The following is a 26,326-nucleotide window of genomic DNA, read 5'->3' as shown; positions in this document are numbered from 1 at the left end:
ATTCGGACAAATCGGAAGGGCTGAATTGCGCAAGAAAATGGGGGCAACTACAAGCCCGTCTCCCCTTTCGAGCGATAGGTTGACGTACCGTATCCACGACAGCGTCTGAGATTTCCCGGAAGGCGTCAGAGTAGATGTTCTCCAGCTCTGGGCTGTACACGAAGGAGTCAGTGAAGTTGACCAGAGCACGGTAGTACACTGCAAAGGGAGAGGGACAGCGTTCAGGTTCCACAGTGCTTACCCACCACAGCAACTGCTTTCAGGTTTCGCAGTACTTACACAACCACAGCGACTGCGTTCAGGTTCCACAGTGCTTACACAACCACAGCGACTGCGTTCAGGTTCCACAGTGCTTACACAACCACAGCGACTGCGTTCAGGTTCCACAGTGCTTACACAACCACAGCGACTGCGTTCAGGTACCACAGTGCTTACACAACCACAGCGACTGCGTTCAGGCTCCACAGTGCTTACACAACCACAGCGACTGCGTTCAGGCTCCACAGCGCTTATACAACCACAGTGACTGTGTTCAGACTCCACAGCGCTTATACAACCACAGTGACTGTGTTCAGACTCCACAGTGCTTACACAACCACAGCGACTACAGCCAACACTTGTAAACAGCAGGGCCTCAGAAATACTAACACGTCAAATCTTTATTCCAGAGAGCTACCTCAGACAAAAAAATAAAACTTCATAATGGCTCTTGCTCACGTATTTGACAGAGTGTCATTCCCAGCAAGGACAATGTGTTGGTTTCTGCAGGGCTTCAATACTTGAATCATTACATTTTGGATAGGCAATAGGTACTACTCTGTCTGTATTATTTATGTACCAAGCCAAGAGGGGCTGGATGATAGTACATTTTTGGCACAGTATGCAGTGAAGCATTCAGCAAAGGAGAAGCTTGGCCCCATCTCTTAGGTTAGCTTCAGGCGATCTGGAACGTTCACATACGCACAGACTCAAAACAAACACGTGCACTCTCTCTCTCACACACATGCACACACACGCAGGCTGAACATGTACACACAAACACCACATGCTCACACAAACACATACACACATACATACAGTGCAGACACACAGGCATATGCGCACGCAAACACACACACACATACATGCACAAACATACACACACAGGAACATATGCACATATGCATGCACACACACACACTCACACACACACAGGCAAACAGACTCCTCTGTTCGCTCCTTCTCAGCAGCCCCTCCAGATTTTTCCGCGAGTGAAAAAAGGAGTGACATCATTGAGTTCCAACACGCCCCCGGGCAGGAGTGCCTGGAACGAGGCCTGAGCGACTGTGGAGACGAGACGCCACATTCCCATCACACCTACCGAATCGAACACGCCGGACCGGAGGGCGTGCGGGGGGGGGAGGAGCGGGCGTGGCACGACCCGGCCCGTACGCGGCGAGGCCCACCACGCGCGTCTCAGCCCAGCGCCGCGGCTCGTAAATAGGTCAGCCACGCAGCAGCAGGGCCGGTGCCAGGGCCGCCCAGGCTGGCATTCACATGCCGGCAGATGTTTAGGAACTGAGTTCATCACAAGCTGCACAGTCTCCCTTTTCACCACTTCCAGGGAAAGTATTAGAATGGGTTTGTATTTGCATTTCCACTGTAAAGCGTCTTTGTCACAGCGTCTCCGTAAGTCTTCACCTTTGAACTTTCAACTTCATTGTCCAGAAGGAAATTTGGTTAGCAACAAGGACCACAAAATATAACACACAAAGCATCACATAAAATAAGTAAATAGAATAAATACACTAAATACCAAATTAAAATCCAAATTTACAAGTTAAAAGAGCCATTTAAGATGGTTCAGTCTTTTTATTGCCACTGTAAAAAACAAAGCCTCTGGCATGCCTTGTTTTTGTTTTTAGCACCCTCCATCGATGGCCCAAAGGAGGGAGCAAGAACTCCTTATAGAGTGAGTGATCAGGGCAATCCAAAATTGAGCAGGCCTTCCTGGTGACCTGCCTTGATTGATTCACCCCAATCCCTTTGATGGCTAAAAAGCTCTATACAAACAAAACTGAATTTTACTGAAAAAAATATGGACTGAGAAAAGCGGCATCCTCCATGACTGACGCAAAGACGACTCAAGTGAGCTGGGGATTCCATGACTTACAGCAAAGAGGGGCCTTAGGTTTTCAACAGTATCATTTAATGCGCGTATTTTATCACCTGTATATGAATTCCCTCTCATCTGAGGGGCAGCTAATTCCACATCCCGCTCAAATAAGCAGCCTTTAAATAGCTCTGGCCCTCGCGGTGCCCCATTCTCACCCTCCTGCCACTTAAGACGGGCTCTGCCAGCATCTGATTTCAGGGCCGGGGAGGAAGTCAATATTTGTGCCGTTTCTTACAGTCGGCTGCTACTTGTCTGCCGCAGCTCGTCTTTTGAGGGGTCATGTTTGAAGTGGGTTTGTTCCCCAGACTTTTACATTTCACCCAGAATCACACTCAAAGGCTCTCTCTCTTTCTCTCTCTCCCCCTCTCTCACGCAGAATCTCTCTCTCTCTTGCTCACACACACATGCACACACTCTGACCCCTTGCTCTTTCACACACATACTGTGTACACAGATAACTGCACATCGATGGGTCTCATTAAAATAAACCACTGCCTTCGTACTGGTTATCTTTCTTTTTTCTTTTTTTCGCAAAAACCCAAATTACATTCTCAGCTGCACCCATCTCCCATACACAGACCTCACCTCGACCGTGCGTGCGTCTGAACTGCTTGGCTAGCAGCGCTACAGATGGCAGGCAGCTGCCTTTGCGAACATATATAGTAAACAGATCTGAAGACGCACCGCGCGGGCATACGGAGGCCTAGTTCCTCTCAGACGCCTTCCACTAATTGTGAGGAAAGGCCTCGTTTGTTTCCGAGCAAATCGAAAACTCCTCCCGAAAACATCAAATAAGGTCTAACGCATTCATTTCGCCAGCAGTACATTCACGGGCTGGAGCCAACAGTGGCGTACGGGGCGGGAAAAAAAATTAGCGGACGAAAACCACAAGCGGGGACTCACACGGGGGAACATCAAAAGGCCGCATCAAAGGCGCCCAGCCTGATTGGCGGGTAATCTAATCACGTCGGCTTGCGCCACGCAGCGACCCGCTCCAGCCTTTTCCGCCGGGTTCACGTGCCATGCCCCGCCAGCGCCCCCTTACCCCCCCCCCCCACTCGATTGTTGTCAGGCCCTGCTCCGCCCATCCCTCTCTCTAATGAGGGCCCTTCGGCACTAATTCCCCAAGGTCAACGGTCACTTCTTCCACTCGGGGGGGGGAAAGCCCCACATCTCCACTGAGGGGAACGGGGCTACAGGGAGAGGAGAAAAGGAGTCGGGAAAAATGGAATTCCGAACTCTTAATTCATAAACGTTTTTTTCTCGACCGTTAAAAGGACTGTGGCGGCTTTGTCCGGCGGCACCGCCGCGCGGAGAGCGGCCCGGCGTGGGACACAAAGGCCCGATTGAGCCGCGCGCCCGGCCCGGCCTTCAATGCCCCCGCCGCTTTCAGCGCGACCTTCAAACCCACCGTACCCACCGCTCCCGCAAAAAATGGAGGGGGGGGCGGCCACATTGCAAATCCCGCCCACTGATCCCAAGCTCCATTTCTGCTGTACAGCCGGCAGAGCATCCCCAAGGGTATGGGCGGGTGGAGGTGGGAGGATGGAAGGGGGTTACTTGAACCTCTGGTTTTCGCAGATGGTCCGAGCATAAGGACGAGGGTGTTCACACTCATTGTCGAAGGCCTTCTGCTTTATATTGAAGCAGCATTACTTCATTTCCATTCCATACGAAGAATGCAAAAAGAGGAGGTGGTCAAGGAACTACATGGCACCAGACCGAGCAAGTCTGGTCCATGTACTTGAAAGAAGAACAGACGGGACCCCTACCATTCCCAAGTCTGGTCTCGAAACGGTCTCCCGAACTATCAACAGAACCACCTCTTTCACTCAAAGGCTCATAGGAGCATCTTTCGCAGGAGCTCCTGTGACCAAAATGTTCCAATTTATCTTTTTCTCATTCCAAAGCTCTCGTGCCGGAAACATCCGGAAGCCGCTGAGCCTAACCAAAACTCAATCAAAGCGGCAGCGTGCATCTTCAGAGGCTGGCAGAGAACACGGAGCAGCTTCGCTGCTTACCACCCACTGCTAGTCTAAATCCATGCATGTGCTGCAGTGCTTGTATACTGTGCGGAGCCGCTCTTGTCAGAGTGGCCTTTTCATATTACAACAAACCCCTTCAGGAGAAGCCTAAGGGGAGTCTGAAAAATGAATTCAATTCAAAGGAGCGAAAAATGCCGCTTAAATGGAAACTGTGTAACATTTCAACATTCCCGACACTAACATACAGAGGACCGTGGACCTCAGTAGGTATGGCTCTGTGGGGGCACTTAGCGCAAAACAGGAAAAGGCAAATTCCTCTAAAAGGGCAAATGAATACAGTCGGGAGTCGCCGCGTATTTACAGCCCGTTCGTTTGAAGCCACAATTCGGCTCAGGAAAACCCAAAGCCAGATTTCCCAAAATCATTATTTCTCCAAAAAACAAGGGATGCAATTAAAGTGGGGAAAAAACATGCGCGGGGGAAAATTACGGCTGTGGGTTTGCTGGCTAAGCACACCCTAGAGAAGAGGCGTTACGCAACGCTGAGGACGGTGGCAGCCCGAGAGCTTAGAGGGGGATTCAAAACCCCAGAGTCGGGCCACAATTCCTGAAATTCCCTCACTGCACTTGTGGGATTTTTCCCACTTGTCGGAGAGTTCTTGTTTAGGCTCCAGGAGGTTCCAGCCAAATGTACAGTGATATGCACTTTACCCTGGACCATTCTCATGCTCCTTATGTTGCAGCATGTTAAAAGTTCTTATGCAGCATCATGAACGGGGGCCATTGATATCCTTGCATTCACGGTCTTCAGAGTATTCCAAATAATCCCGGTAAAAAACGTGCAAGAGATTTCCAGCTGACAGTATTTTGTGGCAGATAACTTTTTTCTTGTTGTCCTTTTGCAGACTAGTTTATTGTGAACACATTTTCTCATTTTCTCAGTTGACTTTTTCAAGGACTTCACTGTGACAGTGCTTTCTTCTATAACACCATATTTACATCTTACATAACTGAAAAATTTCTTTCTTGCAGTCGCTCCAAAAATGTAGCTTTTCGAGGTCACCATGAGAGTTGGAGATTTACTTGAATTAAGGTATTTACATCAATAGTCCAGTGATAAAGGAATGTTCTGCATCATATAACAGTTACCCATAACCAGGATACCAGCTTCTTTGGACTTTTGTTATCGGAGTCAAATGTTTACTTGTCTTAGTCTAAACAGGAATATTTGAGTTAACACTGGAACATCAGTGTGTACTGTAAATGCCTCTATGAGATAAAGAGTAAATAGTCCCACATAAATCATGATAAAATACCTTCCTTCACCTAATGAGGACAACTGATAATATAACACAACCCAGATGCATCATGCAGCAGTTCAGTTCCCTGTTTCACATGCTACATTTCCCCTAGCCTCTTTCATAGAAAAGATTTCAATCATTCTCAGTGAGCCTTTCAATGGAAAAATAAACAGACAGATCCAGATTAAGGATGAGAAAGAATCAAATGCCTGGATGGGAATTGGGCCGATAGCCAATTTCCAAAAGAAATGCAGATTTTTTTTTCACCAATGTTTGTGAAGATGAAGTAGAGAAAGCTGCACCCGAAAAAAAAAAAGTTTGAAAGTGTAAGATATAGCAGGCAGGTGTTTACTTATACAAAAAGAGCCAAAATGGCCACATATTCAATGGTCCTTTTACATATAAAAAAGGGTCTGACTGAATGGATACACAGCAGTCATAAGATATGTGTACATTATATTCTTTTCAAAATGCACATTGATACTCCTGACACAAAATGTACTCCTGACAAAAAGAAGGCAACAACTTCTTCTTCCTTCTGTTAAAAGGCTGACACTGAGGGAATTACCGTACGTGAACAGAGAATATGTATTGCCCAAGGAGTCAATCAGATCTATTTGAAAGAATGAGCACAACTGTTTTTTTGTCATTACCATAAAACCACACTTGACACCAGGAATAGAGTAATAGGCATGCCTATTAGAGAGGGATAAAGGGAACAAAAGGGTCTTTGTTTTCTGAAGTTGTCTCACAGACAAAAACAAGAGCACTGAAGAGGTAAAGCTCAGGACACAGCAAAGCCTTGCTGATTTTACTTGAGGCGCCCCAACTGAGTTAGCACTGCATCATAATCAGAGCTAAAGTGTTAGCAGTCCACCATGCTAGCAAAATATATGATATGCCAACTGCAGTAAAATGTTACACATTATTTAATATTTTTTGAAGTGGTGGATAAGTAATATAACTAGAAGATGTGTCAAAATGCACATTCACAGCATATTTTACTGCCCACTACCCTTATTACCCCCACCCCTCCCCCCAATTTTTTTTGTTTTGTTTTAAGCCCCAAAACAAAAAGATTTTGGGCCTGTTTGAGCCCAAAAGTTCTGTACAGTACAGTACAGAGGCCCATCTTAAAGGCCACTCACTGAAGGAAAAATGTATGGAAAACAAAATCACTGGACGGAAAATGCATTGAATCTTTCATCAAAAGGCTGACGAAACTGTCACTTTATTCTTTACATTCATTCAGACGCCCGCTCTGTCAGCAGAAGGCTAGCATTAGGCGAATGTACTGACTGAATGTGACAATGCACTCTTTATCACGCAGATATCCAGCTTTGTCTCTAAAGGATGGGAGAAACATGTGGTGAGAATCCATTTTGGCACGGCTCTCGTTTGGATCGCGCTCAGGCTTTATCTCAGGGACCGGAGCTCGGAGGATATCCTTCTTCAGACCGCGCCGACTTCCACCTCGCATCTGCGGCACGGGGAATCCCAAACCGAGAAACAGACAGAGCCCGGGGGTAACGTTCGCGGGGAGGGAAGGCTTCCTGTTTTGCCGCGAACTGGACAAAAGGGTGCAGAAACCGAGATTTGTCATTAAGACAGGCCGTCTGACTCTTTTTTTAGCTGACGTGCTACTGTATTCGAGCGGTAAAGAAACGCAGGAAGCGCTGAGCCACTGGGCTCCACGCAGCGCCTTGGCTCGCGCCTACACGCAGCTCTTCCGACACAGCGTCCAGCTCCTTTCTGAAATATCGCTTTAGCGCGACGCTGAGGATGTGTGCATAAATGGCATCTTAATTTAGACCAGTGGGGACAATAATGCAATGGCTACTTTTAAGGGAAGCACTATAATTAGCTGAGTGTGAACTAAGGTTGCGCATGTCAGTTTCCTATGAATCATAGAAGCACAGGTCCACTGCATTTCCTTTTTCAGTAGTGGGTGGCTATGATGATCATAGTAAGATAAACTATTAAACTGCTGAATAATATTTACACAAGTATTTACATAGAGTTTACACCGTATCCAATTATACAGCTGGATATATACGGAAGCAATGCAGGTTAAGTACCTTGCTCAAGGGTACAGCAGCAGTGTTCTACCGGGGAATCGAAACTGTGACCTTTAGGTTAAAGACCAGTTCCTTAACAATTACACTGCACTGACCATCCCCCTCTTCAGATCGCTGTAAGACCTCGGTCCAGAGTATCCCTAAGACAGAAAAACTCCATTCCACGAACTAATGCAAAAAACTTGGTCGGTCGCTCATGGTTACAGTGATCAAGCCTGTTAGGTCCAGCTGTTCCCCAGCTGCCAAAGCACAAAACGGTGCAGTGCGTGAGATCAGTTCACAGCGAGCATCTCGCAGAAAATCATCTTCTTAACATTCTGTGAGACAGCTCGTAAGGTTATGTTTCTTTTTTTTTATTCTAGTGCTCCAGTTGGCTTGTATTAAAGATATGAAGTGTGTATGGGGGGAAAGGGGCATGGTTAGCCACTTTTTAACATTTCAGCCAGTGGAGTTTGTGATGACTGTTTGGTGTTAATTAACTGTTTTCATCATGAAAAGGTGCTGAAGTTTTTTGGGCCCACATAGAATCGCAGCGTGAAAATGGGAGCAAAAGTTCCCAAAACAATCATTGTGTGTTTAAGACAACTGTGTTCAATGGCCTGTACTCACTCAACATCTGTCTTTAACTTTGGCTTACATGAAAACACAGACAGTACAAAATTTTCCTCACAAACTCAGTTGCAGAATTCACTTTAATAATATTTCTTGCTTTCAATTGTTGTTTAAACTTAAGGATAAATGTTCTTTAAACCCAAGCCAAAACCCAGATGAGCAAAAGCAGTTTCAAGCTACCCTTCATTTAAAAAGATAACACAAAAAGAGGCTTTGCACTCCCAAGAGACCTTTTGATCAAATCTACACTGAATGTTTATTTATTTTTTAAGCGACGAGAGCCAAAGCACTAATAAGGAAGAACGAACAAAAAGATCGTTCAGCGTCTCCAGCGATGAATTATGGCATTATTATGGACACTCCCAGGCCTTCTGTGGGAAACCATGACAAAACCGTAATCTATTAGAAAAACAAACTGTGCTGCTGGGACTCCTGGCATCAGAACGCGCTGAGCCACTGAATCAGCCGGTCCCTCGTCTCTCATTTCCTTGTACAGTTCTTGCTTTCCAAACATTGTGCATCCATGAGAGCTGTGCCAGGCCTGCACAGTGTTCACACACCAAAATTGTTCTTCGTGAGACACTTGGGTGTTGCAAATCAGGCGCAAAATCTTCACACACCCCATTCCCCCCTTCTCCCTAAGCAAGATGTCCCTGATTCTAAAGGGTTGCAATTTTTGTCTACTGAGCAAAGCACTGAATGGATGGATTCCTAAAGAGGACAGGGAAAATCCCGTTCTCCGGGGCAACATATCTGTTGTTACACAACAGCGTGTGGTGAGACTTAGGTCTGAGAAGCGAAGCAAGCTGAACGTCATTAGCAAGCGGCCATATGCAAGAACGGCCTCAGTACTTCTTTAACCCTTTTGAAGTGAGCATTCAGACTTCTCAAAAGGCAGAACATAAAGAAGGCTGACACAGTGTAGGCCACCTAGTTGTACTTTTGGACAGTATTCAGTACTTATATAATGAATGAAACATCACTATTTTAAGTCCAATACATTTTTTTAAATGGTTGTGTCATTTTTCATGGGAGGGCAGCTGTAACATTGGTTTGGTTATATTCCTCAGATGTGTTGGTTCTGGAAAGCTCAGTTATGAGATTGCAGAAAGCCACTGGTGATTTGTCTGTCCTCCTTCACTCTGACATTCATCCTGTGAGGTGTGTAGTTGATTTGACACCCCTCACCCACACACTTTTTTCCTTTCTTCTGCCTCTAGTGTTTAGAGACTAGAGTGCTCACCTAAAATGTTCACTAACAAAAGTTTTGTAAATAAATTACTCAAAATAATCCAAAAAAAATTATTGAATCCCTGCTTGCGTTCTTCTCTGGCTTCTTGAAATGTCAGTGAAGTCACTGCACCCACGACCACCTCAAATACAGAACATTTATGACAACAAAGATGGCACCAAAATAACCGCAGCTGCCGTCACACGTCGTCCGCTGCGGTATAATTATCTGCGGGCCAGCCCGTACTGACACACGCATCGCGCCAACTGTCCAATGGAGGAAAAGGGAAGGCTTCTGGGTGGTCGGCCAATGGGGCCCCCAGGTCACACTCTTAAATAAATGATTTTACAGCACTGCTTGAATCATTTACAAAAAAAAGCCTAGAACATCTGTTCTTCCCTCAGATACGGCCTAAAGATCTAACATTATTAATAGGTTTACAATGCACTTTACAGGCGACTTGGTGCTGAGACATGGTTTTAGGAAGTCCTTAACATTCCCTGACAGGAAGAGTTCCAGCCTCATTGGGAATCACAGCCTTTCCACGGAAAGCAAACTCTCTCCTGAAAAAGGAATCTCTCACTTCATGGAATCGACCGTCACGGTAACGTCGAGGAGTGAGCCGAAAATGATAAATCACAGGGCTGCTGGGTAGCTTGTCCTCTTAAGGCATTGTTCAAGTGTGTGGACGGACCCCGCATCTGGTACTGAATTCAGATACGAGGACGGATAAAAAGCTTTGTTACACATTTTTCCCCCACTTCATTTCCACGGTGGTTCCAAGATAACCCACAGCTGATTTCAGCAAGGACATTTCTCAAGCCCCAGATCCAAAATTAGCCACAACACGACTTCTTTCCCCTCCCACTGCAGGCATCCTATAGAGATGGATGTGACCTCTGTGTCCATGGTTTCTACCAAGATTTCTGGGAAGACAGAGGAGGGCTGAGAACGAGGGGATGAGTAAGAGAGGCTAGATGAGCTAGGAGCAGGCCGCTTGGGAACAGTCAGAGGAAGGGGGGTTTGGAAGGATGGGGGACGGGGTGAAGATTGGCAAATCACTGTAGGATTTGTAGGATATCTTTGCACTGGGAACCCCAGTGTGTTTATGGTGAAAATCACTAGATTAGTCTAATTGTGTGAAATCAAATACATTTAAAATACAACATAAGATATTAACATATCAATGTTAGGCAAGTGCGAACATGACAAATTTCCAACTGGTAGGGATATGTTCATCTATGATCTCATTTTTCCATGAAGCCATTTCCATTCCATTGTTTCTGCTAAAGGCCCTGGCCGACGTTGTAACACCTCACTTGTGTCCGCCAGCCTGAGAAATTTGTCAGGGCATGTCAACGTAAAAAAACAGGATGTCTTTGAAAAAAGACAGCAGCGCAAATTCCATCCCTCCCATCCTCTCAGTGTTCAAGAAGAATAGAGGGTAGAGACGCACGCGCCAAACCTCCAAGGGGCAGGAAGGTGGGAGAAGACGTCCAAAACCCCCCAAACTCAGGAAAGCAGAGCGCCTTTCCAGCTGTGTTTATCTCCAAAAGGAACCGTGAACAAACTTCCTCTCCACCACAGACTGATGGCTACAACCAATGGCACCGTCTCAACCAAGCTTTGAGGAAAAATGTTGAGCAGAGACATCTACATTAAGGAAAAAGTATTCTAAAAATGTACGATTGTACCATTCTTGATTTAGTTCAACTAATAATCACTTATTACCTGGAAAGTTCAACCAATCTAGCTACTTGACTTACAGTAAAGTGACTGATGCATATTGCAAGGACAGCCCCTTGCCCAATATGTTAAAAACCACACAAAACTAGTTTAGATCTGCTGTAGTTTTACCAGATATACTGAAATCTCTGAGAGGTGATACACTAAAAAATAAACAGTAATTTAAATCCAATGACAGAGATGATGAAACAGTCCAATAATCAAATTATTCATATGAGCATGTTCTCCAATCAAAGTGGCCAGACACTAAAAATGAAATCTAAAAATCTTAATTTCACTTCTGTCAACTATTTTCATTTGTTTCGTCAGCGGCTTATTGGCACAATAAGGGCTTATTGGCACAATTAATACTTCAAATATAAGCATGATTCCTGCATTCTATGCGAATTGTAAATTTAATAAGAAAAATGTTTTGACTGACCCAACCCAACCTTGGTCACCACCACTCAATGCACACACACTCGCAGTCATGGACATACCCCCTCCCCCCCACGACACACACATACGACTTCAGAACCAGGTTGAGCATTTAGCAAAGGTTACAACCGCAGTAACCATCAGTCAGTCCAACCTGAAATTCCGCCCCGTAGTCCGACCGCTACGAGGGGCTGTAGCTCAGAGCACCCAAGTGGAAGAAGCTAAAGGACGACCTGCGCTATACGACCATACGACTCAGGCCAGGTTTCACTGCTGTTCTATTTTAACCCAAGAGGCAGATTCCCGTCTCTCTCCTCTAGCTCTGATGTCACCCCTCATGCCATTCCGACAAAAAAACTATTATTTCACCATGAAGTAATGAGCCGTGCCGGGCCGCCAGGCCAAAACGGGCCACGGACAGCCTTCAGGACCACGCAGGGCTGGCGCTTCACTGAGGGACCAGACCATTTCTGAAGCATAAATAAACACACACACATACAGTACATACCCTCAAACCCACATTTGCACACACACATGCACACAGGTTATACACAGCCGATGATCTTACATCTGCCTGCCAACTCCGGTTAGATAGGGGTAGGTTCTATTTAGATTGTTAGTGGTGTGAACTTTCTATTTAGATGGTCAACGGTGTGCAGTTAGTCAGTGGTGTGTAGGTTACATTAAAATGGTCAGTGGTGGGTAGGTTCTATTTAGATGGCCATTGATGATGTACGACTGCGTAACATCATACATAACTGAACGCAACAGGAAGAAACGTTTGCATGAAAAGACTACATATGTACAAACATGTGACATGCTAACATGTTTCTTTACAGACCGTGTCTGTCTTTGTGATGAACATAAGCAATGAAACTGGATATCAGTATGCTAGCAGCACCATACACAGAAAATGATCTTTGAGTCATATTTGCATTCCCTTTGGACTAATTTTCCCATCACCATTCTGTAGCACAGAAGCTGTGGTCAGATGACTCAGGCATGAGTGTAAAAGTGGAACAAAGAGGAGCCGTTCTTCCTGCTGTTGTTTCCTTCAGCGCAGTATGTGCGCACGCTGACAGCATATACGGTGGGGGTCAGGGGAAAGGGAGGGAGACGGGCCCACGGATCAGAGCTGCGCGTTGTCCGCGGGGGGTCTTCCCGCTGGTGTCAGAGCCCCGCCCAAAAGCCGCTACATCTAACGGACAGACGCGTAACCGGCCGGGGGAAGAGACGCAGCCTTTCTGCATTTAGAGAGCCGGAAGAACGCGCAGCAGGCGATGTACCACCCCGAGCAGCGCTTCCTCCGAGTTTCAAGGAATGGACTCCACATCAACATTTCACACACCAGTCTTACTTAAAATGCCATCTCTCAATATTTTGATGGCAATGACACGCTGGGTAAAGGTTAATGTGCATGCTGCATGGCTGCCTTTCATCGGCTGAAACCATTCCACAGACGGGGCGTGTTTGGGGGGGGGGGGGGTTGGGGGTGGGGGTGGGGGGTGTCTCCATGCGCTGTTGACCTTTGGTGTTCCTTGTTCTTGTCACTCGCAATATACTTTTTTCTTTTGTCTTTGAATGGACAGGAAAACACCACAGGCCTGTTTATGATTCAGAATGGCCATGAAACAGAGCTCTGCCACAGCAAAAATACAGGTAAGGAGTGTGTGCTGGTCTCAATACAGGGCAAATACAGGTAAGGAGTGCGTGCTGGTCTCACCACAGGGCAAATACAGGTAAGGAGTGCGTGCTGGTCTCACCACAGGGCAAATACAGGTAAGGATTGTGTGCTGGTCTCACCACAGGGCAAATACAGGTAAGGATTGTGTGCTGGTCTCACCACAGTGAGAATGGACAGGTAAGGTGAGTCAGCTGGTCTCACCCAAGTGAGAATGGACAGGTAAGGCATATGGCATTAGTCATGTGGCCAGACTATGATCTAAGAATCTGAGGAACCGGAACCAGGAGGCATCCCCTCATTTGTGAGGGCAGCATTTCGGGGCAACAGAGTGAGAAAGTTCCTTTCATTCAATACGTGCTTTCTTTGGCAGCTACAGGAGACACAAGACCTCTCAATGTTTCTTTTCATGCAGTCAACGGAGATTTCTGTGCTAAAAACCATGTCAGACATGTCTGACTGTACTGTCCCGTCAAAGTGATGACCACACAGGTTGAGGTCATTTTCATTTCAAATCAGCCATTTCAGGAAAATGAACTGAAATTCACGCCTTACCGGTCCATTTAATAAATAGACGGAGTTGAAATGGAATGTCCCCTGGCTTCTGACCACAAGCTACACAAAGGCCCTGCAAGCAGCACACTGCCTCACCTCACAGAGCCTGACTGAGTGCCTCCTCAGGCCCAGAACAGGCAGTTATGTGTGGAATTTCTCAGACAAGCGGGCCCTCCAGCTAGGTGTGCTGACACCACTTCCTGTAGGAGGTGAGAGACGGCGCAGCTCCAGGCTCCGGGGAGCGGAGGAGGTGGGGTGCGAGGTGCGGTGATGGAGTGTTGGGGGGGGGGGGGGCAGGTTGAATGCGGGGTGCACTTACTTGTAGACGTCACGCCTCCTTCGCCGACTATCCTGGGCTCGGGCGTACTCCCGTCCTCATCTCCACTGGGAAGATCTGTGGAGGACACGGAAGGACGTGGCCAACGTGTTAGCACGCAGAGCTGCTGTTCTGACAAGCTGACCTACCACTCTAGATGACCTACCCAAACTAGACTTTAAAAAAAGAGTCTAAAAAAGTTACCCATCAGATTGTGATACCTCACCCCCCCTCCTCCCACCCCCCCGAATCCTCATACCTCCTGAGGCTTCATCCGCAGCAAAATCTTCATCGTCAGTCTGGGCCGGGTACAGGGCACCCGCCCTCTCAGCCTCCAGGTCCTCCGGAAACGCCACCTCGCCCCACACCTTGGAGCCCTGAGTCACCTGGGAGAGACAGAACGCCGCAGGGCGTACAGGGGTTAAAGTCTGCGCACAGACACCGCGCCCACAGCGCCGCGAGGCCCTGGCAGGAAAAGCAAAAACAAAGAGGGACTGATAGGAACAACTGAGAGATCAAATAAAGAGTGGCCTTGTATCTGATTTGTAAGGCTCATTAATCTCTGTGACTCCATGTGACACAAAGTGGAAAGGCAAAATACAGCAATAGCTCCACACACGAGCAGTGCAGTGCAGCTTCATAAACCATGCTGTTATCTAGCGCTACTTGTTACTACACTTGGTTAGCTAGAGATTTTTAGTAGTTTTTTTTTTACGTTTGCACACTCCATCGATCAATTTCTGTCTGAGGAGAGGGACACCCTAAGACATTCCTAAAGGCTGCTCCCCAGTGGATATTTGTTCAGTCTGTTTGACTGTTTCATGCAGGTTACTACAGCAGACAAGGAAAGAATTGCTCCTCTTGTGTCGACAATTGCTGAAAGATACAAATCTGCTCCGGCACGCCGTGAAACACCAGCACCTCGGGCGAAAGAGCCCGGCAGACCTTGCTCCGAGTTTTATCGCGGCCTCCTGAGGAATGCACTAGGAAGTTGTTTTGTCATGGAAAGATTAAATCACTTCCCTAACGTTCACAGTGGTCTTTTGACTACCCAAGCATTTTGAAATCAAAGGCAGCTAGTTTATAACTAACTCCGGCAACAAAGTCACCTGTATGCCGGAAATTCCAGTTTAATTTACGCAAGATGTGTACTGCGTGTAGCGTAATAAGCCTGGGTCAGGTATCATCTCAAATGCAGCATTAGTTAACATGCATGGCTTACAATTTTCCTTGCCCAAGTTATACAAATTTGCCATTTCCGATATACAACTTTAATGACTTTGATTAATTGAGCTTTTTCTTGCTATGTTGCCTTTTAATGCCTCATTTGATGCCCAAATCCGTTATGGCATCACACAGTGATCGAACTCTAACAGGCTCAGACAGCAGTACTGGGATGTGTACGGTTACCATCTTATCTTTACCCTGGGTTCCAACATGATGTCTCCTTATTTGATCTATTCTCCCTGTAGGTGTGTGAGCTTTGACTGCTGCATCTGATTTGCGCTGAACTCAAACTGAAATCAAACAAACTCAATTGGGAGAAAGAGGTGCCTCAGGGCCTCTACTGTCGATCTGGCCATCACAGCTGCAGCTGAAAGGATGATGGTAGGCCCCTTCCCCCCTAGAGTCTCTTCATGACCCCCTCCGTTCCTGCCCAAAGCCCTCTACGTGTTTGCACGCCCCCCTGGCAGGGTGCCACGCCCGGCATTTCCAGTCGGCCCGGCACGCCAGTTTCCATTTCCACTGGACCCCATCAGGGTGGATTTTCCCATTTAAAAGGCTCCAGCCAATAAATAACTTGATCTCCCCCCCAAATCCTTTCTCCCCTGACTGAGCACCCTGTGACAACAATCCCGGGCCTTCTTCAAAAGGAAAGCGCTGACTGGCCAAATTCTTTTGGCTGGAGCCACCCAGCCAACCGTTTAGCATGATCATCTCCCGCCCCCTTCCCTCAGGACAGGGGACCTCTGAACATAGGGAGCAGGTTTCAATCTTGGCTCAAATTCCTCATTAAGTGACTTTTGGGAGGGTCGAGGGTAACACAAGGGGAACAGTCTCAGGAAAGCAACCTTATTTGAAAAGGACTTCTAAGTCCTTGCACAACATTTCATTCCCAATGGACTAATTCACCAATCACCTGTTACTCTTAACATAGGGGTTAAGGAAATATGTGGGCAACAACACTAGACAACACATTTAGTAAAAATAGTCAACCTATGAAAGCTGAACTCACACTATAAACAGATGTAGAATTATATCATACCTATAGAATCTTGCCTGATTCAATGCATAAATATGACCGTGTTCAAGTAAAACACTGATACAAAATTTTCTAAATGCACACTAAAATGAGATGAAATGATTTTCATCTCACAGCCATCCACAAAAACACTACAAATACCAAGAGACATGACATCATTGTTTGCATTTGTTTATTTACTGTCAAGACTTGCCTGACCTCTAAAGTCATAAGCAATAGGAGAAGAGTTTTGGCATGGACTTCCCAGAACACATTCCATCTTGACCTAATGTTAACCTCTGCAGTGACCCCTATCGCTCCCAAGCATCATTATCCCTGGAGGGTGTTGGGATCTGCAATTCCCCTGACCTCCGTACCCCTCCCCCACCCTGGCAAGTACAGGCTGATACCCAAATGGCTCCGCCCAAAAGGCTCACCTGGCCAGAACAGATGCACAAACATGGGACGAAGGGAGAGATCACATTCCACTGCTCTAGAATGTAGCCCACGTACTTTGAAATTATGTCTGCAGCGATGCCAACTGTTCAGCTTCTTCAGATGGCCAACGGAATTCATAAACAGGGGGGCCACAGATCATGTGGTTCCAGAACAGCATGGATGCTTCACGCTTTTCCATTCCACAGGTTTCCCCAGCTGTTGTTTATTCAGTGGGAACAAAATCCCAGCATCCCATCTCCTACACCGTGAACAATTGATGAGGAGCAGGAGGAGGAGGAGGGGGGATGGGGTGGGAGGGCAGAATTTTTGGAAAGGAATCAGCAAACCGCAAATACACTGGTGAGACTGCAGTGGACAGGTCAATGAACTTGTCCTAAACTTCACCCCCCAACCCAACACCCCCCCGTCCCCCGTCCCCCGGCCCACCCCTGCCCCAAATGACCGTGATGAAGCCCAACAGATGTGCTCTGGTGAGTGCAGATCGCGGATTTAGCTCCCGCTAATGGCACCGGGCCCGGCGAGAGCAGCGTGGGAAAATCAGCGGCGCAGTTTGCCGTATCGCCCACCCCGACACAGCGCCAATGCAGCTGTGGGGCTGAAAAAGGGTCCACAGCTGTCAGAGTCAGAGTCGCAGCCAAAAGGCCGCTCGCATTGCAGACTCCAGTTCAGGTCCGGCAGCATCGCCGAGTCCTCCATGGGCTGATCAGGAAGCCCCAGTTTCTGCAGGGATGTGTTCCAGGCCTCCTAGCGCTTCAGTTTCAATTAGCCTTGACGTCCAACGGCCTCACTTGCCTCCGATCCTTTCGCAGGCCGGGCTGCTTGAGTTTTGAGGGAACTGCCGGGGGTTTTTGCGGAGGGCCACAGTATTCTCCACTGCGATGCGATGCAGGGAACAGCACATCAGAGAGTTCTCTCGGGCCGGACTGCACTGAGAGCAGAGAGAGCTGCTTCTGTAAACTAGTCAGAGTAAATCTAGAGTTGCCTCTGTGTTCATGTGCAGTGGGAGGTGGGGTGTGAATAGCACAAACCAAAAGAGCACTTGACAGGGCTGGTTTGCAAGAAGGTTCCCCCAGTACAACATGTTATGGAGAAGCCGGGGGTTCACACTTCACCCCTTCTGCATCAGGGAGCTGAGCCTGTGCAGAACTGCAAGCCTGGCTGGAGGGGGGGTGGGCAATGACCCACAGGAGGGTGAACTTTACTGTTTAGGGTCCCATCAGCTTCCTCAGGTAGTAGACAGCAAGCATGCAGGGAAATCCACAATGACGGATTCCCTGGGTTGAGGGAAATCCACGTTTTCCACACCTATTGTGACATATGAACGGCATTCCATCCCAAAGCCCCAGTTCAGAGGGGCGGAGGGTGCCTTCCTAAGTGTGTTTAACTCGCTGGCTTCCCAAGTGTGTTTAACCCTTTAAGCAAACGAGCAGAGTGGAACCAGCAACGCTGTGTATTTTTGACACTGAACCCTTTTGACTGAGCCTCTCTGTGCTGAAAGGGACTTGGAGAGGCTGCTCAGGATGTCCCCTCTGAGCAAGATTTTCGGTTCAAATGGCTGGGCGGGCAGGAAGGAAGGAAGGGGGGAAGGAAACACAAACGCACTCCTCTTTCAACGGACAAGTCTTCTATTGTCAGCCGAGGCCTATAATCTCTTTCCACTACTTCAGTGCCTTACAAACAGAGTGAAATCCTTACAAACAGCTCGGGGGAAGGAATTCTTTCAGTGGCCAGAAAACTTTCCCCCGGGGGTCTCAAACACACATACGGATCATGCCAGGCATTTCGCCATGCGCCAGCCAGCCGCATTTCGGCATGTAATCGCTCCCTGGAGCAGCTGGCGCTTGTTTTACGCGTTAACCGCATGTGCTGTCAATGCGGTGCAAAAGCTGCAACGCTCACCCCCTTCGGTTATGGCGCATTCCACCCAATTCATTTCCCTGTCCCAGAATAACTAATAAAGTTGTTTAGAGCTTTAAGAAGCAGCATTTCTGCATTTCCCACATCACGGGGGAGATCCCAGTAGAACGTGTCCTGCATTAGACACTGCAGCACGCTGGCACTGTGAGGTAAACGCAGTGAGAACTCAAAGCCCTGCGCCGCTGCATCCCCGTCTGCGCTCCCGCCCTTACGCACAGCTCCAGAGCGTTCTCACTTTTTCCAGGAGCGCCCTGGTGCTTCTGCCAGAGAGGGCCCCTGAAGAGGGCAGGCCTGCCACTAAGCCTCACACCAACCCGACCCCCCCTTACCACCACCACCACCGCCACCCTCTTCATTTACTCCATGCTCTTTGTTCAGCACAATATGTCCAAATAACCCACCTGTCTTGAGTGCTTGTGTGTATGCGTTTGTGTGGTATATGCACGTGTGTGTGTGTGTGTGTGTGTGTGTGTGAGTATGCGTATGCAGTTTGTGGTGTGTGCTTGAGTGGCGAATAGTAGAGGTGTGGTCTGAGTTATGATCTGTCAGGAGCAGCAAATAAAAGGGAGAAAATTAGGCGGTGGGCTGGTTTATGTTGGCTTAAGCTCTCTTCCTCCCGCTGCCTCTTTTTTTCTTGGGATTAGAATTCTCAAGGGTTATGTAAAATGGTTACACAAACAGAAGCAAACGTGCACATGTAGTTGTGTTGCACAAGACAACGTACACGCATGTTACCATAAACACATGTGCGCACTTATCTGTCATTGAACACAAAGAAAACGATTAAGATCATTCAAGTTGTAGCCTGATATGATTAAAATGCGAAGCCACTCATTGCAGGTTACAAAGACTGGGACTCGATGGCAAAGTCTCAACTTGCTGCAGACATCTTGGTGTTACTCCAAAATAAAATATCAAAGGTTGCGTGATTAACTGCTCTGCTTGGATCAACGCTTTGGTTGAAACTACACCCCCCCTTCACAGATTGCTCAGTCATGACCCAACAATGTATTGTCTGTGCTGTACCTTGTTTTACTACCTGGAGAACCTGCCAAAACAAAGCTTGTTTGGGTATTTCCATGCCATGTGCTCTCCAAAAGGGCAGTAGAATTTTCAGAATTTCAGAATTCAGTAACCAAAATGCCTTTTCAAAAGGGGGAGACCCTAATTCCTCGTAACCATATTGTTGGTACTTCAGATTTTACTCCGGCCTTAGAAGTGGCTGCTCGGAATAAATCACATTCCCACAGTTCATCAGCTAGTGATGACATCATTGGGTCTCCTCTGATTACATGAGGGCCCAGAGGGGTGGGGGAACAGGCCGCTATTGCTCTCGCTGCAGACATTACCAGCTGATGACTGTGAGCTGTGACTCAATTCCCCATCATGAACTGCTTTCTTTAGAGCCCAAAACAAGTGTGTGTCAAAATATAATGTAACAGTTAGCAGTACGGCAGACTGTGTTCAAGCAGCACAGGCAGACTGTATTAAAGCAGTACACACAGCGTTTTGTTCGCCTGTCCTGGGATTATGCTGGTCAAGGCAACACGAACCTGATGTGTCCAAATATACTCAAATCCTGTGTGATATTTTAAAAAAATAGGCTGCCAACTGTATTCGGAATTTCCTTATGAGGTGAAGAAAAAGCCAGCAAAGCTTAAAGCTGGCAGGTGCTGGCACGTCTACACCCGCATGGCCTTGGTGTCACAGAACAGGCCGATTATGGAATGACAATGAGGCAAGTGAGGTTCCTTTCCTAATCTCCAGGTTTCAGCTGTGAACAGCAAGAGCCAGGAGATAGCCAATACTATCCACAGATGATGGTGTGTCTGGTCCCTACTAAACCTACTCCACCTCTCATTCTCTCCATTCTCTCTCTCTTTCTCTCTCTCTCTCTCTCTCTCTCACACACACACACACACACACACACACACACACACAGACATATACACACAGACTATCAGACTATGATGTAAGTTTCGGAAACCAAAGTTTGGACTTGGTTCTTCAAAGCACTGCCAATAATACAAAACATAATCCGATACAATCCACTTTCTAAAAGGAACACATTAAGTAGTTGCTTAAAATAGCATTCTACATTACACACTGACATATTTAATAAACAAAAAAGATGAGACATTTATAGTTCCAAAAAGAAAATGTAAGCCTACTGATACCCAATGAGCAACTTGAAAAGCAAGGATTTAATCAAACTTGTGTTTTAACAGAAACCCTTGTAACTAACATGTTTTGTTGTGCAAGCAAAAATTGGTTTCATCGTGTTATTAACCTCCACACCCCCCTCGCCCCGTCACCCAAAAAAGTAATAATGGAGAAATCCGGGCTTTGTTATTAGCACTTTATGAGGGGGTGGAGGTTTGATAACATTCCATCCCAGCTCTCCTTGCATGTGGCTACCCAGATGGTACAATCTGAGGGCCCCCCTTTCTTCAATTAGCACCCCAGCAGGGGCTCCAGCTGAGGCCTAGCTCCACAAACAGCATGGGACTTTCCTGTGAACTAACTCTGGTCTAATGCAAAGTCCAGCAACACCCCTGGCCAAACACACTGTCAAAACAGCACATCAAAGGTGCCACACTTATAGGTTTGTCGCTTGGGTGAGGAGTGGGGCATTTACCCTTTTAATTAACTGCCATGTTTCACAGGCTCATAGGTTCACAGAGTCACTGTTATACCCTCCACTTGCTTATTTGCAGTGACAAAACCATGGTATTCTCACTGTAAATATACAAAGCTCTGAACAGTTGCTTACAGTAAAACACTACATTTATGCTAACCTCTCTAGACTCAGGCTCTCTGCTTAATGGAAACGTAAGAAAGTTTAAATATTCTGTTTTACAAATTTGTTACATTTTTCCTACTTATGTTCATCTATCATCTACTTCTATGAATGTGGAAACACGGTTGTAGTTTGTAAATATTGGTTACTGCTAATTACATAGTGCTTTCCAAAATGCACCAGCCAATATGCCTGGCTGAGCAAAGGTAAATGGCATTAGATTCAAAACCAGCACTGACCATACTGTCAATAGGAAAGCGAACAAAATCTATTGTGTTCATTTTTCTATACTTGTTTATGGCCTAGTGCAAGCAAGTCCATGCAACCAAAGCTGCGAAGCACATGGCCAAACTCAAGCCTACATTCCACATAGCCTTGTTTAACCAGTGACAGAGGGCAAACAGACACACGGGGGGAGGTATTTGGCTTTTCTTTGACGAATCTGCTGGTCTGCGTTAATTTGTAACCATGTCCACGCCAAAAATAAGCAGTTAAAGTCCCGCTGTTTGCATTCGCCGGACAGCTCTCCTTGACAATGAATGAGCATCCACTGACGCTAACCATTTGGCGTTAACATCAGAATGACCCTGAGGAGCATGAGAGCAGAAATGCATAATCCTGCCTTTCTGTATGTGTGTGTGTGTGTGTGTGTGGGTTGTTATAAATGAACATTGTTTTACTTTTTATTATAGGTCTGCAGAACAAACTCCTGTAAACACTAAACAATATCATAGCCTTATACAGAGCGTGTGGCAAATGAGTCCAGAGGAAAAAATTCCACAGCTATGACGTCTTCAAGCTTATCCATCACCTCATTTGTCTCCAATTTAACAGCATGTTTAAGTCCACAGGGATGACCCTGGGAAGGAGATCATTATTTTTACCTTGGGCTGTTCACCTCATCTGGAAACAGATTACAGTAGATGGGGTACTGCATAGAGTTTTAGAGTTTGGTACAGCTGTACACTGTACAGTATGGAATGCTGGATGAAACATTTTTTAAAGACATTTGCTTCGATGCTGCTCAATTTGCTTGCTGTTAGCCAGGGGTGGAGTATAAACTTGCCCAGGTTTAGTAACAACCCTGTCTATCTTAGAAATGCAAATGTTGAGGCTTGCAAAAATGTATTTGTTGGCTCAAGCTCAAAAAGAGTAAACAAGCCAAGTTTTAAAATAGTGCTGGGGGTCCTCTTAAAGGCTTAGTCTCATGCAAAAAGCTGGCTTCAAAATAGACAGGAAAGGAACGATCTGAGCTGATTGAATATTTATGTGAATATGCTCTCATTTTTAAAGCAATCAAATGCATTTATAAATACAAGAAATGAGTAACAGTCTGAAAAATATCCACTGGCAATTTGCTTTTTCTGTGGAACGTCAACGGTTTTTTTTTTGGAGCGAGAGATGTTGACTAACTAACATAACCCCATATACAGTGAAAGGGTTTGAAAGGTTGATCAACATATTGCATACCTGCCTTGAAACAATCAGGACAATCAGAAAAATGTTTGTTAAGGAGTTCCCTGAATTCTGCATGTATCAGATTTAGGAGCTCTAGCACATTCAAATTTCCCACGGTTAATGAAAGCCAATAGCCAGCAATCTTAAAAAGCCTCTAAGCAGCATTGTGGCCAACAAAGAAAATACAGCGAACCCAAATCATACGGTTAGGCGTTTGATCTCGGGCAAGGTAAATAAACATAAACACAGCAGACAGTCTCGCGGGGCGAAACATCCTTCCTGTTTCCAGTAACCCGACCCGGCCATGTGACCGGTCCTCAGGACGGCCAACCCGTCTCCCCTTCCCCAGACGACAGCTGGCACTGGAGGTGCTGAGAGTGGAGGCAGCTCGGCGGGCGAAGCGAGCCGGGCGTTTATTAATAACAGGAAGGGAGCCGGGTGTTTATTAATAACAGGAAGGGCTCCTGCAACCCGGCCTCCCTGTCATTGGAGACACCCCTCTCCCCCTTTCGCTCGGTGACTGGGGACACTTGCCAGGGGGATCCTAGGCTCCAGGCGGACGGGGAGCAGCCTGCCGCGCGGTCCGGAGGCTCCGGGACCCGAGGTCTGACAGCCTGTAAGGATGCGGCGCGGCGCGGAGCACAGCGGCGGGATTGAGGCTCGGCCGGCTGAGTTATGATGCTGAGCGGCCGCACGGCTCCAGATGTAGTCGGAATGCGTTTCTGTTGGGGATGGAAGTATTTACGACCGTGGCGGCTCCGCGCGCTGACCCCGCCTTACTGTACTCGACGCGTCCGTGAATTCTGGGGATCCGAAAAAAATGCTCCGTCGCACAAACCTCATGCGTTTTCTACTTTCTCGCCTTCAATTACCATTCACGCCCAAAACAATTTAACTACACCTAGGGAGATCCCTCTTGTTAAAGTGAATGACATGGTTTAAGCTCCTTGCGCCGTCTGCCATGAAAGAACTGCCTGCAGCTTTTCAATCAGACTGATCGAGATCCAATTTCCCGCACCAACAGCGGGGATGATTCTAATTTAAAACGCCATCCACCGCACAGATTCTCACGACAGAGTCATCCAATATGGCAGCATGTTCTCAATGAGATCTTCCCCTTTCAGTCTGAAGAAACATCTATGACAAAGGAAACTAGAGGTTTATCATAAATTAGGGTGAATTTGTCCTATTCTACAACATTACAGTCACTGTTCTCCTGTCATTATTAATATCGGTGTATATAACAATGGTAAATTCAGCTGACATCATTGATGAAACTTAATATACTATATAAGGCAAGAATTATGACAATGTAAGGTACAAATGTTGTGCTCAAAAAACTTTTTTATACCACTAAGCATTTCAAAAGCATGGAACTATACTCACAAATAGCTTGTGGCTCAAGAAAGAACTTGGTTATATTAAAAACAACTTCATTTGAGTCATTTGAGCCAATGCCAAATTTTAAATATGCACCTTGGCTAAACAAAAATTGGTTTTGTATACAAGAAACGGTGGATGTAAGCACGGACTTCTAAAGAAGACACTTGCCCAGGCCAGAGTCATTTCTGGTTATAAATCTGTTTCCACTTTCAGCTTGGTTCAGTTTACAGTTTCTATTCAGGATGGCCATCATGTAATTAAATGCCATTTGGCGGGTGTATCATAGCGGTCTGCTTTTGGAAGGGTTGGGAGAGATAACACACAGGACGCGTTTGCCAGAACAGAGGACCACAAGATCAGCTTGTTTGTTAGGGAACCTCAGACAAACTCTCTGCTGACAAGCGTAATCACAACAAATCTCTTTCTAACAAAGCTCTGACCTTGTAAAGCACTCCCGACAACAGCTCTGAAATCTTACTCCCCACAACCTCTTTTTCATCATCGAGCGTGGATAAGTCATTTCTGTCCAACAGCCTGGGTCAGCATTTTTCTATAGCCAATTCTTTTATTATCTGAATATAGCTGTAGCTGAAAGTCTTGCCTTGTTTTTCTTCATTATTGTAAATTAGTATTTTGTGCACCTGCTTGAAAGGTGATATACAAAAAAAGAAATAAATAATACAGACACAATACTCATAATCAAGACCATCTCTAGATGCTTCCATCTGGCCAGCTGAGGAGGAACAGAATTCATGTGGCAACACACTGAAAACAAGGCCCTGGAGGGCTGCGGGGAGAAGGGTAAGAATTCAGAGGTTATCCACCCCGCTGGAAAGTCTGCTTCAGCGCCGTCACTGAAAATTACCTGACAGCTGGTTTCCTTTATCCAGGGATTCCTTGGGAAAGACAACATTGGGCGGAGAGATAAGAGGGCTACGATAGGATATGAATTCTGGCTACAGTTCAAACCCATACCAGCTCTTAAAAACGCAGTTGATCTATTTTTTAAGTCTCAGAGAAAGGCAAGGTAGCAAAAACACAGCTATTACAAGCCCTAACAATACAAGAACATTGTGGGTTTTTTTGTGTGTCATGGATTAAGTTTTTTTTTCTAGATTTTCAGTATGAAACGAAGGAAGCTGACATGAAATTTATGATGCAGTCTGACAAGCAAGAACTTCAAGTAACTTTTGGAGGAGGATGATAAGTGGTATTAATTAGGCTGTAAGATAGCAAACTAGTCCTGCAAGTGATAACCTGAACAATCAATTAAAGAAAAGACAAGGCATTCTAACTCTCCTAGTGTCCCTACTCTGGCATTCTGCTGTGCCTTTGGATTTCGCTGATGAGGCTGCTTTAGTTCTACTGTAGATGCGGACAGAAATCAACACATGGCTGACACATCCCACCGGTGTCATGTTGACAAAGCTCTTTCCACTCTGCTGAAGCCCTGGTGCCACCTGATCAAGCCTCCGCCCCTTTAATTGAATTAAAGAACCTCATGAGGCAGCTCAAAAAATAGGCTGCTCTCTCTGCATCGGCTTCCATAGTAAGCTACAGAAATAGTCCTGCGACCTTACAGGGGAAACACCCCACATATCCCGAGAGAGAGAGAGAGAGACACAGAGAGAGAGAAAGAGAGAGAGAGAGAGAGAGAGACAGATGAAGCACAGAACACCCAAGTTGAAGTTCAGCGGTGCCATGGAAACACATTCACACAAATTAATTTTAGGTTTTTAGCTATCTAATTAAAATCATCACATGCACACCTGTAAATGTCCAAAAACAACGAATCGGGGTGCTCTGATGCTGCCATTTGATTTGTGAATGGGTAATTAACAAAATGAAAATGCAAGACCAGCCTAGCAAAGCACTATGAAAAAGTCACACAGCACATGCTGAATAGCCTATATAATAAACACGTGTTATATGCTGTCTTATATGCTGAGAATATACACTTCAGGCTAACGGATAAATTCTTCACAGAATTA

At 46.3% G+C, this 26,326-nt stretch overlaps 1 protein-coding gene across 1 annotated transcript in view; it reads right to left on the bottom strand.

The window, feature by feature from the left end:
* Positions 1 to 26,326, bottom strand: part of LOC135234568 (basement membrane-specific heparan sulfate proteoglycan core protein-like) — a 145,333-nt gene that overhangs the window by 93,852 nt on the left and 25,155 nt on the right. Inside the window, exons 2-4 of the mRNA XM_064299284.1 lie at positions 14,336 to 14,462; positions 14,080 to 14,154; positions 89 to 198 (exon numbers count right to left, since the gene is read on the bottom strand). Of these exons, the coding sequence (XP_064155354.1) occupies positions 89 to 198; positions 14,080 to 14,154; positions 14,336 to 14,462 (312 nt within the window). The remainder of the gene's footprint in view (positions 1 to 88; positions 199 to 14,079; positions 14,155 to 14,335; positions 14,463 to 26,326) is intronic.

The sequence above is a fragment of the Anguilla rostrata genome, chromosome 11, assembly GCF_018555375.3.
Source record: "Anguilla rostrata isolate EN2019 chromosome 11, ASM1855537v3, whole genome shotgun sequence".
Lineage (NCBI taxonomy): Eukaryota > Metazoa > Chordata > Actinopteri > Anguilliformes > Anguillidae > Anguilla > Anguilla rostrata.
Note: the sequence above shows the minus strand (reverse complement) of the source record. Positions and strands in the feature narration are given on the sequence as shown.